General features: G+C 49.9%; 2 protein-coding genes across 2 annotated transcripts; both read left to right on the forward strand.

Moving 5' to 3' along the window:
* Positions 1-4,704: 4,704 nt before the first annotated feature.
* LOC123125095 (probable auxin efflux carrier component 5b) lies at positions 4,705-7,140 on the forward strand. Its single transcript, XM_044545630.1, has 5 exons — positions 4,705-5,444; positions 5,579-5,664; positions 6,605-6,762; positions 6,853-6,929; positions 7,068-7,140. The coding sequence occupies exons 1-5, from the start codon at positions 4,705-4,707 to the stop codon at positions 7,138-7,140; spliced, it is 1,134 nt and encodes a 377-aa protein (XP_044401565.1).
* Positions 7,141-7,475: 335 nt separating this feature from the next.
* Positions 7,476-10,459, forward strand: LOC123125097 (probable inactive purple acid phosphatase 27). The gene is made up of 10 exons (XM_044545631.1): positions 7,476-7,777; positions 7,870-7,961; positions 8,090-8,162; positions 8,270-8,389; positions 8,480-8,572; positions 8,673-8,805; positions 8,931-9,012; positions 9,102-9,234; positions 9,322-9,527; positions 9,608-10,459. The coding sequence occupies exons 1-10, from the start codon at positions 7,583-7,585 to the stop codon at positions 10,359-10,361; spliced, it is 1,881 nt and encodes a 626-aa protein (XP_044401566.1). The 5' UTR covers positions 7,476-7,582; the 3' UTR covers positions 10,362-10,459.
* The last annotated feature ends 2,401 nt before the right edge of the window (positions 10,460-12,860 follow it).

The raw sequence follows: 12,860 nt of genomic DNA on the forward strand, positions 1-12,860 counted from the left end.
TCTCGGCAAACACACCACAAAAAGTATTACATCGAATAGATCTCCAAGAACATCGAGGAGAACTTTGTATTGAGAATCAAAGAGAGAGAAGAAGCCAGCTAGCTAATAACTATGGACCCGAAGGTCTGTGGTAAACTACTCACACATCATCGGAGAGGCTATGGTGTTGATGTAGACGCCCTCCGTGATCGAATCCCCCTCCGGCGGAGCGCCGGAAAAGGCCCCAAGATGGGATCTCACGGGTACAGAAGGTTGCGGTAGTGGAAAAGTGGTTTCGTGGCTCCCCCCGGTGTTTTTAGGGTATAAGAGTATATATAGGCAGAAGAAATAGGTCAGTGGAGCTACGAGGGGCCCACGAGGGTGGGGCGCACCTACCCCCCCTGGGCGCGCCCTCCTGCCTCGTGGCCGCCTTGTTGCGTCTCTGACTTCCACTCCAAGTCTCCTGGATTGCGTTTGTTCCAAGAAAGATCCTCGCGAAGGTTTTGTACCGTTTGGATTCCGTTTGATATTCTTTTTCTGCGAAACACTGAAATAGGCCAAAAAAACAGAAACTGGCACTAGGCCTTTGGTTAATAGGTTAGTTCCAAAAATAATATAAAAGAGCATATTAAAGCCGATTAAACATCCAAAACAGATAATATAATAGCATGGAACAATTAAACATTATAGATACGTTGGGGACGTATCAGGGGCGCCGGGTACTCCAGGCGCGGCGTGTTGCCGGCCTCGATGTACTCGAGGACGGCCTCGAGGGTGCGGCCGGGGATGCCCACCATTGGCGCCGCCCGTCAGAGTTGAGGCAGTCGCGGGGCTCGACGCCGTTGGTGGAGGCGAGCTGCTCCTCGTGGCGCCGGGCAAAGTACGTCGTCCACAACGCGTCGCTGTCGGGGCGTACCTCGGCTCGTTCCACGCCGCCGCCGACAGCAAGGACCGGAAGCGCGTGATTTCGGCGCGCCGATCAGTTCCGGTGGGCGCTGGAGGCACCGAGACGCCGCCAGCGCTGGGCCTCCAGGAGCCCGGCACCCGCATGTCCGGCGACGCCCGGTAGCCGGCCTCGTAGAGGAGGCGTGACTCGTCCTTGTGCAGGTGGCAGCGGCCGAAGCCATTGGCCGCCGCACCATTGCCTGGGTAGCGGTCGACCATGCTCGTTGTCGGGGGGAGAGAGAAGAGACGCGCGTCGGCGGTGAGAGGTCAAAAGGGGGAGAGGGTTCACCGGCGAGGAAGGAGCCGGCTTATAGCGGCGGGGGGGCGGCAAGCGGGCGGCATGCGTGCGTACGCGTGGCGGGAGCGGGCGGGACGCGCGTCACCACGCCTTCACTGCGCCGCCTGTGAGGCATCAATGGAAGGCTAACCAGCGCGGCAGCCTTGGCATTGATTCCCCGCGGGAAACCGAGGCGATGAGTACGACGAGTGCACCCGGTCGCTGACTCGGCGGGCCCATCAGGCTTTCGCGCTAAAACCGTTTTCTCGGCGCGCCCGGACACCTTCGAGCGCATCGGGTTCGGCCTGAGTCCGTCGGCGCCAAATTCAGCCCTAACCGACGAAAAATAGGCTTCTAGTGTACGACTGGACTGATTTTTCGACACCAATAATAAAAAAGGACCTTGAAAAACTTGTTAGAGGCGCGGCGGAAAATGCTTAAGCGTCCAGGAATCTCGGCTCAGAGGCAACAAAAGGCAAACGCCATTGTTGCTTCTTCCGGCTTCCTCGCGTGGATTAACCGGTGGATTCCATTCGCCAAACAAAACGGCGGCAGCAGGGTGTCTCACCGTCGCTGTCTCCCTGACATTGCGAGCATATATCTAAAACAAAACGACAGCGGGCAATATATTTAGTGCACGTTTGGCGCTTATACTCTACCGACGAGGACTGCTCCTCTGAGTAGGCACTAGGCGGTGTGCTAGTGCCACACAAACGACCCAACGAAGGGATCAAGTCGTATTCCATTCCACCGACGAATGACCAGTCCCTAAAAGCATTTACAGCCCGGCGCCGCAAACCTGTCTCAAACGTACAGATGGTCATTAGCTGGTCAAGAAAAAGCGATCCAGGTGGCCTTCTTCAAACGGGTCCCAAACGTTCGGGTTGACCGGCACCCCTCATATCCAGCTCAAATATGGGGTTAATATAGAGCGCCCGGGCGCACCCAGCTGTGTATCTACACTTTAAAATATGGACTACATATAAATTATAACATGAACCACATACGGAGCAAAATGAATGAATCTATACTCTAAAATATGTCGATAGGACTTCCATCAGGCAGAAACACTTGAACCCAGGAGAACCCTCCTTGGCCCCCGCGTCGCTCCCGCAGGGGCGACTCTGGCGGCGCTAACCCTAGCCGCCGCTGGCCTCCCTCCCCCTTCTCCTCTCCCTCGCCACCACCGGAGGGGGTTGCCGGAAAGCCGCGCGTCCGCCGGGGAGGGTGGCGGCGAGGATCTGTCCGCCTGTTTCGTGCAGGGGCTCTGGAGCCGGGGTGACGGCCTCGGGCGGTGGTGCGTCGTCGTCTTCAGCTCGCGGCGTCGCTAGTGCTGGCCGTCCCCCTTGGCCACACGGGTGGCAAGGCGGCGACAGGTGGTGGCTGTGGGGCGCGGTGGCCGCGGGGGCCCTCGCCCCGGATCTGATGCCTCCGCCCCCAATCCTTCCGGCCCCTGTCAGATCTGGTTTCCGGCTGGCCCAGGTCGCCGGCGCCGCGTCTGTGGTAGGAGTGGGGGAGATGGGGGGGCCTGGAGAAATCCACGACTGGCTATGTCGGCCACGATGACGGCGACGCCTGAGGGTGTCGTCTCCTACTTGTAGGCGTCGTCAAGGTGACCTCTTTCCCCCTTCTGCCTCTCTCCCCTGCTCGTGCACCGGGGTGAAAACCCAAATCCCTCTGGATTGGGCGGCAGCGACGCTCGCAGCGCCGTCACCTTCATGGAGGTGCCGCCTTCGGTTGAGCATGGGATGGTGGCAAGTTCGGTCTGGTTGGTGGGCGTCCGACGGCGACATGGTTGGAGTTGGTGGTGTCTTGGAGGTTCACCAAGTTCAGTGGCATCCCACCATTGTTGCTTTGTCATCAGCAGCCTCACCGTGCATTTTGCTTCTCCTTGAGTGTTGGTTCCCTCCCCACCCCCCGTTGCCATGTTTGCCTTTGTGGAGCTCGGCGACGCGAGTTGGTGGTGCCCTGGTCAGGCTTTCCGGGCGGCAATGGCGTCGGTTGTACATCTTTGCTCTTGGGAGAGCGTTTGCATCGTCCGACGGATCGGCGCCTCGTGCCAGGCGAGGGGCTAGGGAGCCCCTTCGCAGATGTAGGATGTTGTCAACAGTTCGGTCGGAGTCTATGGAGCTGTCAGCGTTACCCTTACATGCTAGTTGGATCTCCGCAAGGCTTGCTGGTGTCTCGACGGGATGGATTGCACTCGGTAGAGGGCTTCATTGTCTTCAAGCTGGTCTTGTTCTTTAGTTTCTTCATCTTTGCTTGTAGATGGTAGGAAGCCTATTAGCTGCTTGCACAACACTCTGTATCCTTTTAGCTGTTTCTTTGTTCTGTCTATGTAAGTTGGCGGTTGGTGTAATCCTGGCCGGTTGATGGCTTTGTTAATTCAAAGCCGGGCTCGACTTGAGCCTTCGTTCTAATAAAAAAAAATATGTCAATATACATCCATATGTAGTCTGTATTGAAATCTTCAAAAAGAATTATATTTAGAAACAAAGGGAGTAATAACTAGCTAAGCACCTCTTATTAGTTAAACACATCACATAACTATAATAATAACTAGTTAAACACCTACTAGTTAGCATGTTTTGTTGGCTTCCGCCAAACACTAGCAATGTTTAGCACCTATACGAATTTCACTAGCTTCGTTAGTTTCCGCCAAATGAGATGAAACATTTGAACCTTCTGCCAACGAAGCATCTGAAGAAAAATAAACAAAGTGACTAAGTATCTTCCGCCAAATTTCAATATGCTATCCGCAGTGCCAAGCATGCTAATACTTCCGCTAAACCCAAATAGCAGCAGCCTTCCGCCATCCGGATAGAGAGAAGAGGGGTACATGGTGACTTTTGATTGGGCAGACGGATGTTCGGACTCCCACAAAGTCCCTTTTGTTTGGTTTCGGTTTTTGGAAAAACAAACGTCCGGACGCATCGGCGGAATGATACGGGTTTACGTTGGATGGCACATTTGTATCTAAGCAGCGCAGTCTAGATGCTTGCAGAGGTTTAAGGCCTTGAGAGTCCATTTTGAAGATGAGTGGATTCCATTCATCAAATTAAACCTCTCAGAGGGGAGCGCTTGCACATTCATGACGTGGGTTGGGATACGTCATAGAGAGAGCCACGTGGTCGACTTATGAATTATGAATGTTATGTAGGTTCATGCATGTGCTGGGGTGTCTATGCGCGTATCTTATACTACTTCACCATCGATGACGAGGTAAGTAGTTGTACAGTACTCCCTCCGTAAACTAATATAAAAGCGTTTAGAGAGCGTTTAGAATACTAACATAGTGAGCTAAAACATTTTTATATTAGTTTACAGAGGGAGTACTTAACAAACGACCGGACCGCGCGATCAAGTCGTATTCCAATATTCCATTCATGGATCACGAGTTCCTAACGATGGTTAAATGATGGAGGAAAGAAAATGGCAGCTCCCTACGTCTGTCCAGTTTGACTTTATTTGATCGAGAAAGCCTGCCTGAGAGGCCGATCGAGATGATAGGGTGGGGGGACGTGTACAGGGTGGCGGCCGCCATGGCGCCGCTCTACTTCGCCCTCGGCCTCGGCTACGGCTCCGTGCGGTGGTGGAAGCTCTTCACCCCGGACCACTGCGACGCCGTCAACCGCCTCGTCGTCTACTTCGCCTTCCCGCTCTTCGGCTTCGACTTCACCGCCCGCGCCGGCTCCTTCGCCGCCGGCTACCGCGTCCTGGCGGCCGACGCCGTCGCCAAGCTCATCGTCGTGCTCGCGCTCGCCGGGTGCGCCGCCGCCCGGCGCGCCAAGGCCGCGACGCGCCGCGGCGGTGGCGGCGCGCCCTCGTCCTACTCCTGGTGCATCACCGGCTTCTCGCTCGCGGCGCTCAACAACGGGCTCCTCGTGGGCGTGTCGCTGCTGGATGCCATGTACGGCAAGTGGGCGCGCGACGTCATCGTGCAGCTCTCGGTGCTGCAGTCCGTCGTCTGGCTCCCGCTGATGCTGGTCGTCTTCGAGGCGAGGCAGGCCTGGCTGGAGGTGACCCCGGAGCCGGCTGATCAAGGCGCGCGCGAAGAAGGCGACCAGGAGGCGCCGGGGAGCGACGTCCACCGGCCAGCAGCATCCAGAGACGGCCGGAAGACGGCGGCGACGGGGTGCGCGTTCTGGGCGCCGCTGCTGCGAGCGGTCGGGGTGAAGCTCGCCCGCAACCCCAACGTGTACGCCAGCCTCCTTGGGGTCGCGTGGTCTTCCGTGGCAAACAGGTTTGCATGTGCCATGTTGCACAACAGATTTGATTAATTAGCGAATTTCTCTTGGTAGTACAATGGTTGAATTAGTTGCAATAATTCATCCAATTAGTAATCTAGTGCATGTGTGTGCAATGATGCATATGTAGGTGGCACCTGAAGATGCCAAGCATCATAGATGGCTCGATCGCAATCATGTCAAAGACCTGCATTGGAATGGGAATGTTCAGCATGGGTACGTAACCACCTAACAAATCTCGGTGCAATTAGTAGCTATAAAAAAAGTCTAGTGCAATTAGATTCGTTTCGAGATGGGTTTTGCTATTCATTTGTCAAACCAAACTCCATGGTCAACCTTGTACGTGTTTCTTTTTTCTCTTTTCTAGGAGGTCAACCTTGCGTTTTTTTACTCCGTCCAATAAAATGAATAGGACACGCACGTATTGCAAAATCTTACTTTGACCAAAATTAGGCAAATAATATATTTTTAATTATATGATGGAAACTTATTTCGAGTACGAATTCAACAGTATATTTTTTTTTGTCAAATATAACCTCCCCTACATTTGATTGATCTAGTTGATAGTCAAAGTTCATTAAAATGTGTGTGGGCCTTGTTCATTGGAGTGGAGGGGGCACCACATTTATAGTCAGTCGATCAATTTGTACTACTTGTTTCATGGCAACATTTTGAGTTTGGGTTATATTATGGTGTTGATTACACTAAACCACCACACTGAGAGCTAGGTTTGCAGAAACCACCGGTCTATGGGTTTGTGACAAAAACACTAATTGGTGGGTATTCTCTTTGCATAAACACTGATTGGCTGGTTAGGTGGGTTTTTGTGACAAACCTGTAGACCAATGGTTTCTGCAAACTTAGCGGTGGTTTTGTGTTATTAACTTATCTATTATGTTCACAAGAGGAAACGTAAGCTATACGTGGCATGTTCATAGAAAATCCATGTGTTACAACTTAAAAATAAACAAGTGTTACTAGTTTCTCAGTGTGGTACATGTATGATTAACACAAAGAAAACTAAGCAACTAAAATTCATAACATCACATTTATATGCCTTTTCTATTCATGTGTTTTCCAAATCATGTGATCTAGAGGGACACCTAACAATGTGAGTATTGAGGCATGGGAATAAACTCCGATTGTTGCATTGTAGGCATGTTTATAGGACTACAAGACAAGTTTATCGTGTGTGGACTAGGCTTGACCGTGTTGAGCTTGGGGTTGAGGTTCATCGTGGCACCGGCCGCCACCGTAGCTGGAGCCCTAATTTTAGGGCTCCGTGGTGACCTTCTGCGTGTTACTATCCTACAGGTGATTTGTGCATCATATGTTACAGCAATGTTATATTGCTTTTCTTAAGCCATCTATTGTAATCATACTTCATTGCATTCACCTTGATAGGCTGCACTGCCACAATCAGTTGCAACATTTGTCTTCTCACGAGAGTATGACCTACATGCTGGAGTACTTAGTACCGCGTAAGTAATTGTTGATCATCACATTATTTGATTTGACTGTTCCTTTCTTTATGTGCCCCTCATTTTTGGACAAATGCAATTGATTTTAGTTGTAGAATGTTATATATAGTAATAAGTCGAGCCATGTTTATTTTGCAGGGTTATAGTCAGCACATTGGCTTCGCTGCCTGTGTTAACCGCATATTATCTTGTTTTAGGGCTTGTAATATAGATTAACATTTTCCTCTCTACTAATTTTCGGTGCTTCATTGTTCGCTGTAAAACCGCAATGAATTTTTGTATGTATGTATGTATGTATAGGTTTTGTATGTGGAGTTCACTCCAAGTTGCAGCGAAGTTCGTTTCTTTATCAGGTTCTCCAAAAATGACGCAAGTTCTTTTAGAAAACCGGACTTGTCGTTTATATCTCCTTTTTAAAGTGTATATCTCCTTTTTTTTCTCTCGAAAACAAAGTTAAACCGGTATAACAAACTCGTGTACTAGGTTCCCCTATAAAAAGAACTCGTGTCCTAGGTAGGAGAATCTTGTTTTGCTTTGAACAGTATCGTCACGACTCAGGAGTCAACTGAATTAAAACCTCCCTATAAAATCGTGACTCCCATCCTCGGCCGTCGGCGTCGTTCAACGTTGGCATCGTGTTGGCAGAGCAAAAGATGGGAACAAGCGCGCTCCCGCCGCTGCTCGCGGCGGCCGTGGTGCTGCTGATGGTCGCCGCGGCGGCCATGACGGTGGAGGACTCGGCGCCGGACAACATCCAGCCGCTGTCGACGCTCAACCTGGCGGCCGCGCAGGTCGCCATGGACTCGGCGTCGGCCATCCACGCCTCCCCCGACGTGCTCGGCAAGGACGTGAGTACACGATCCACCCATGTATAGGTAATGCCGTATGCGTGGATGAAACCGCGCTGTTTAACCCGGCTACTCGATGCGTTGCGTTGCAGGGGGAGGATTCGGCGTGGGTGACTGTCAACTTCACGACGCCGTCGCCGTCGTCGGACCACTGGATCGGCCTCTTCTCCCCCGCCGATTTCAGGTACGTAAGCTACGCAAACAGCACTGCTGCACCACCAGCTTAACATGTCAGATTAAGATCACAATCGCCACAGTTAGTTACTCGTATAATGACATCTGTTGAGTTGTCCGTGCAATCTGTGATTGCAGCTCCGGCATCGGGAGCGCCAAGGTAGCAGGGGAAGGAGATGCGCCCGCAGGGCTCTCCGTGGCTCCGATCAAGGTCAGTGGATAGGATAGATTAGATACATAGGCATGCAGGCAGGATGCGCGTCTCATCACCGGCCTCTGCTCCTGATTTTGTGTGTTTGCTGTGGTCTGCTGTTGCAGTACAAGTTGGGCAACTGCGAGCCGGATTTCCTGCGCACCGGCGGCGGCAACACCAGCTTCCTCGTCATCAACCAGCGCTCCGACTACGCCTTCGGCCTCTTCTCCGGCGGCAAGGACAATGTAAGCCGCCTCGAGTGGACGGCGCAGCGTCAGCCATGATCGTTGTACAAGTAGAAAACCTGATCTGGTGTGGTTTTTCGTTGTCTGCAGCCCAAGCTTCTGGCCGTCTCGAACAAGATCTCCTTCGCGAACCCCAAGGCCCCCGTGTTCCCACGCCTGTCCCAGGGGAAAGAGTGGAACCAAGTGAGGAGCTAACTTACGAGAGAATATTACTAGCAGTAATTTTTCTGCAGATGTGTACTGCTAGCATGCTTATGTTTCCTGGTGTGATTGTTGCGTGCAGATGGCGGTGACTTGGACGAGCGGGTACAACATCGGCGAGGCGTACCCGTTCGTGGAGTGGAGGATGAAGGGCGAGGAGACCTCCAAGCGGACGCCAGCCGGCACGCTCACCTTCACGCGAGGCCATCTCTGCGGTACGTACGTGCGTGCGGTTCGCACTTCAGGCTTCAGGGATGTAGCTGCTGTTGATTCAGGGTTCTCAAAATTATCTCAGCCAGTGTTGTCTGACGCTGTTTCTTTAACTGCAAATTTATGGCAGGTGACCCCGCCCGTGGACAGGGTTACAGGGATCCGGGTTTCATCCACACCGCGTTCCTCAAGGACCTGTGGCCAAACAGAGAGTAAGAACATCAAAACTGACAGCTGAATCAGAGTATTTCACCTCTGAAATAGCTTTGTTTTCCTACTCATACTGGTTTTCTTCACTCAGGTATTCGTACCAGATTGGGCACGAGCTGCAGGACGGGACCGTGGCGTGGGGCAAGTCCGCCACCTTCCGCGCGTCCCCCTACCCGGGCCAGGCTTCGCTGCAGCGCGTCGTCATCTTCGGCGACATGGGACTCGTGAGAAATTTGCATCGCAAAAGAAAATAAATGTTCAGGTGTGTAAGCCAGGGCACTGAGCATGGTGTATATGTTGCTGGGTTGCAGGGCGCAAAGGACGGGAGCAGCGAGCTCCAGGGGTTCCAGCCCGGCGCGCAGGTGACCACCGACCGGCTGGTCAAGGACCTGCCCAACTACGACGCCGTGTTTCACATCGGCGACCTCTCCTACGCCAACGGCTTCCTCGCACAGTGGGACCAGTTCACCGCGCAGATCGAGCCCATCGCCTCCCGGGTCCCCTACATGGTCGCCAGGTTCGTCCGCTCACCCTGAAAATCTTGCAAGTTCAGATGCACTTTTGGTACTCAGCCATGTTAATAAGTTTCTAATGCAGCGGCAACCACGAGCGGACGTACATGGACACGGGCGGCTTCTACAACGGCAACGACTCGCACGGCGAGTGCGGCGTGCCGGCGGAGACCTACTTCTACGTGCCGGCGGCGGCGCACCGGGGCAAGTTCTGGTACGCCGCCGACTACGGCATGTTCCGCTTCTGCGTGGGCGACACGGAGCACGACTGGCGGCCCGGGTCCGAGCAGCACGCGTTCCTGGACGCCTGCTTCGCCGGCGCCGACCGGAAGCACCAGCCGTGGCTCGTCTTCCTGGCGCACCGCCCGCTCGGCTACTCCTCCAACGACTTCTACGCGCAGGAGGGCTCCTTCGCGGAGCCCATGGGGCGGGCTCTGCAGCCGCTCTGGCAGCGCCACCGCGTCGACCTCGCCGTATATGGCCACGTCCACAACTACGAGCGGACCTGCCCCGTCTACGAGAACACGTGCACCGTCAAGGGCAAAGACCGACAGAGCAGCTACGCGGGGGCGATGGGGGGCACGATCCACGTCGTGGCCGGCACGGGCGGCGCCAGGCTGAGGAGCTACGCCGGCGGCGCGTGGCCGCAGTGGAGCGTGGCGCGGAACGAGAGCTTCGGCTACGTCAAGCTCACCGCCAGTGACCACTCGTCCATGCGGTTCGAGTTCATCCACAGCGACGACGGCGCCGTGCACGACGCCTTCACCATCACCAGGGACTACAAGGACATCATGGCCTGCGCCGTCGACAGCTGCGCACCACACACCCTAGCCAACTAGCAGTATATAGCAAGCAGACTTGCACTAATTCGTAGGACAAGATTAAACTCTTTGTACGAAATTTCTTCCTCTTTCTTATTCTTAGAGTAGAATTTATACGTGTTCGTCTTGCATTCTTTGAGACCGCCTCCTTCTCTCCAATTTGCAAACTGAGTGATGGCCAAAATTGAGCATGTTCAACAAATGACCAAAAAGGGATCGAGTAGATGCAAGTTGACTAGTAATTTTTACTTTTGGGTCAGTCGACTGAACACAAGACGTTGAGGATGCGAACTGCTGGGTGTTATCTGGTGCTCGCCAACTCATTTTGCGAGAGTAGGATCGTAGTAATTGTATGCATGGATGATGTCGTGTGTTCAGTCTTTGGTGTTCACCCGAGTAATACTAAAAAAGAAGACTCTACGTCTGAAAAGATGGATTAGCCTTGTCCAATGCGCTGCTGCACCATCAACGTTGATTCCTCGCCCCTCGCAAAAAAAAAAAAAAACGTTGATTCCTCGCCCTTCATGTGCTACCTAACGTATAGTTCCAGCCGGCTAATCAATGGAGATCTCAAAAAAGAGAGGCTACTCAGTAGAGAGCATTTTCTTTCTTCTTTTGCTTCAAACGTCCAAAATTTGAACAAATGAAAAACAAAGAAGACCAAATTTCTTTGCAAGGGAAAGTGAATCATGGGACTAGATTAACCCTAAATTAGGCCAAATACAATTTTTAAAGGAACATAATATTATGCAACTATAACAAAAATATGTCTACTTCATCTAGCCTTCTCATTCCCCTATATTAAGATACTAAAATAAAGATAAAATAAAAACAAAAAATTCATTTTTTCTAAGAAACAAAATGAATTAGTGTCATTTCTATTACCCTCCGGAACAAAGAAAATGAAAAGGAAAATATTGATCAATTTTCCACACAACTAAAACATAAATCGCACTTTTTATAATATAAAAAAACAAGCATATAATAGCAGAAACTGCGCCTTTTTATAACATACAAGAACAAACAGATATTAGTGTGATTTCCACAAAATGAGAAGTTTCCTAAGGAAGAATGAATTAGTGGCATAGGTATTATCATTAAATAAAAAAAACTAAAACTAAATCAAAATATTGAAGTTTTTCTGAGAAAGAATGAATTAGTGTCTTTGATATTACCTTTAAGAAAAACTAAAACTAAAACTAAAACTAAATCATAATGATGAAGTTTTCTAAGAAAGAATGCATTAGTGGCATTGGTATTACCTTGTAAGAAGAAAGACAATTTTAAAAATAAAAAAATTAATGACGAAATTGGCACAAAATTAACATAGAAATTGCGCTTTTTTGTAACATGCAAGAATAAGGATGTAATAGTGTAATTTTTCAAAAAAAAAGGAAGTTTCCTAGGGGAAAAATGAATTAGTGGCAAGGCATTGGCATTACCATTAAATAAAAAAGGAAATTGCAACTAAAACGAAATCAAAATAATAAAGTTTTTCTGAGTAAGAATGAACCAGTGGCTTTGGTATTACTCTTAAGAAGAAATAAAATAAAATAAAAACTAAAATTATATCATAATGATGAAGTTTTCTAAGAAAGAATGCAGTAGTGGCGTTGGTATTGCCCTTAAGAAATAAAATAAAAATAATACTCCCTCTGATTCATATTAGTTGTCGCTGACTTAATACAACTTTAGTGGGGATTTTGCATCGACCGCCGCAAGCCAAGGTTGACGTCGCTGCCACCATACTCCCTCTGTCCCATAATGTAAGACGTTTTTTGACACTACACTAGTAAACATGCACGTGCAACACACATACAAACACTTGGAAGATATATTTCCTCATTCATCCTAGTTAAGAGGCACTTATTCAAATAAAAAAATTATAAAAATATTTTGCATGGCATGATGTTCCGGTCTCATTCGGGAAATGGTTGTTTTGCGCCTATTGTGATGTATAGGAAAAATTAATATGGCATGAAACGATGAATGTTCATGTCTCTAACACACAAACATACATGAAACTGGACAACTCCCTAAGTAACATGAAACTGCCATTAGCCGTAAATTAAAAAGTCGCTAAATAAGCTAATCTATGTTCAATAAACCTTTCTATACCATATTTCATAGAACTCAGAACTCCCTAACTAATATGGAATTGCCATTAGCCGCAAATTACAGTCATCAAATAAGCTAATGTAGTATACAATCCTAGTGAGCTACCTTAATTTTTAGACTGATGAAATAGCCAATGTTCTATAAAATAAATGGATTTGGAACATACCTAGTGGGCTACAATCCTAGTGTTAAAAAACGTCATCCCTTCGGGGACATCCGATAGTGTTAAAAAACGTCTTACATTATGGGACAGAGGGGGTACATTTTAGCTAATTGTGTGACGGATAAATACATATAATCTAATCATGGGAGTTTAAATAGTTATGGGTGTAAACAAAGCAACAAACATGGATGTACAGATGTTGAACCACAACAAAAATGGGCAAGCAAGGCAGCAAC

This window comes from Triticum aestivum, chromosome 5D (genome assembly GCF_018294505.1).
Source record: "Triticum aestivum cultivar Chinese Spring chromosome 5D, IWGSC CS RefSeq v2.1, whole genome shotgun sequence".
Classification (NCBI taxonomy): domain Eukaryota; kingdom Viridiplantae; phylum Streptophyta; class Magnoliopsida; order Poales; family Poaceae; genus Triticum; species Triticum aestivum.

Bases quoted from the DNA above. Each gene is read 5' to 3' on its own strand.
- LOC123125095 (XM_044545630.1), top strand. From the start codon at position 4,705: ATGATAGGGTGGGGGGACGTGTACAGGGTGGCGGCCGCCATGGCGCCG. The intron at 5,665-6,604 runs GTACGTAACCAC...GTTGCATTGTAG, and splicing joins AATGGGAATGTTCAGCATGG to GCATGTTTATAGGACTACAA. The intron at 6,930-7,067 runs GTAAGTAATTGT...TTTATTTTGCAG, and splicing joins GCTGGAGTACTTAGTACCGC to GGTTATAGTCAGCACATTGG.
- LOC123125097 (XM_044545631.1), top strand. From the start codon at position 7,583: ATGGGAACAAGCGCGCTCCCGCCGCTGCTCGCGGCGGCCGTGGTGCTG. The intron at 8,573-8,672 runs GTGAGGAGCTAA...TGTTGCGTGCAG, and splicing joins AGGGGAAAGAGTGGAACCAA to ATGGCGGTGACTTGGACGAG. The intron at 9,235-9,321 runs GTGAGAAATTTG...GCTGGGTTGCAG, and splicing joins TCTTCGGCGACATGGGACTC to GGCGCAAAGGACGGGAGCAG.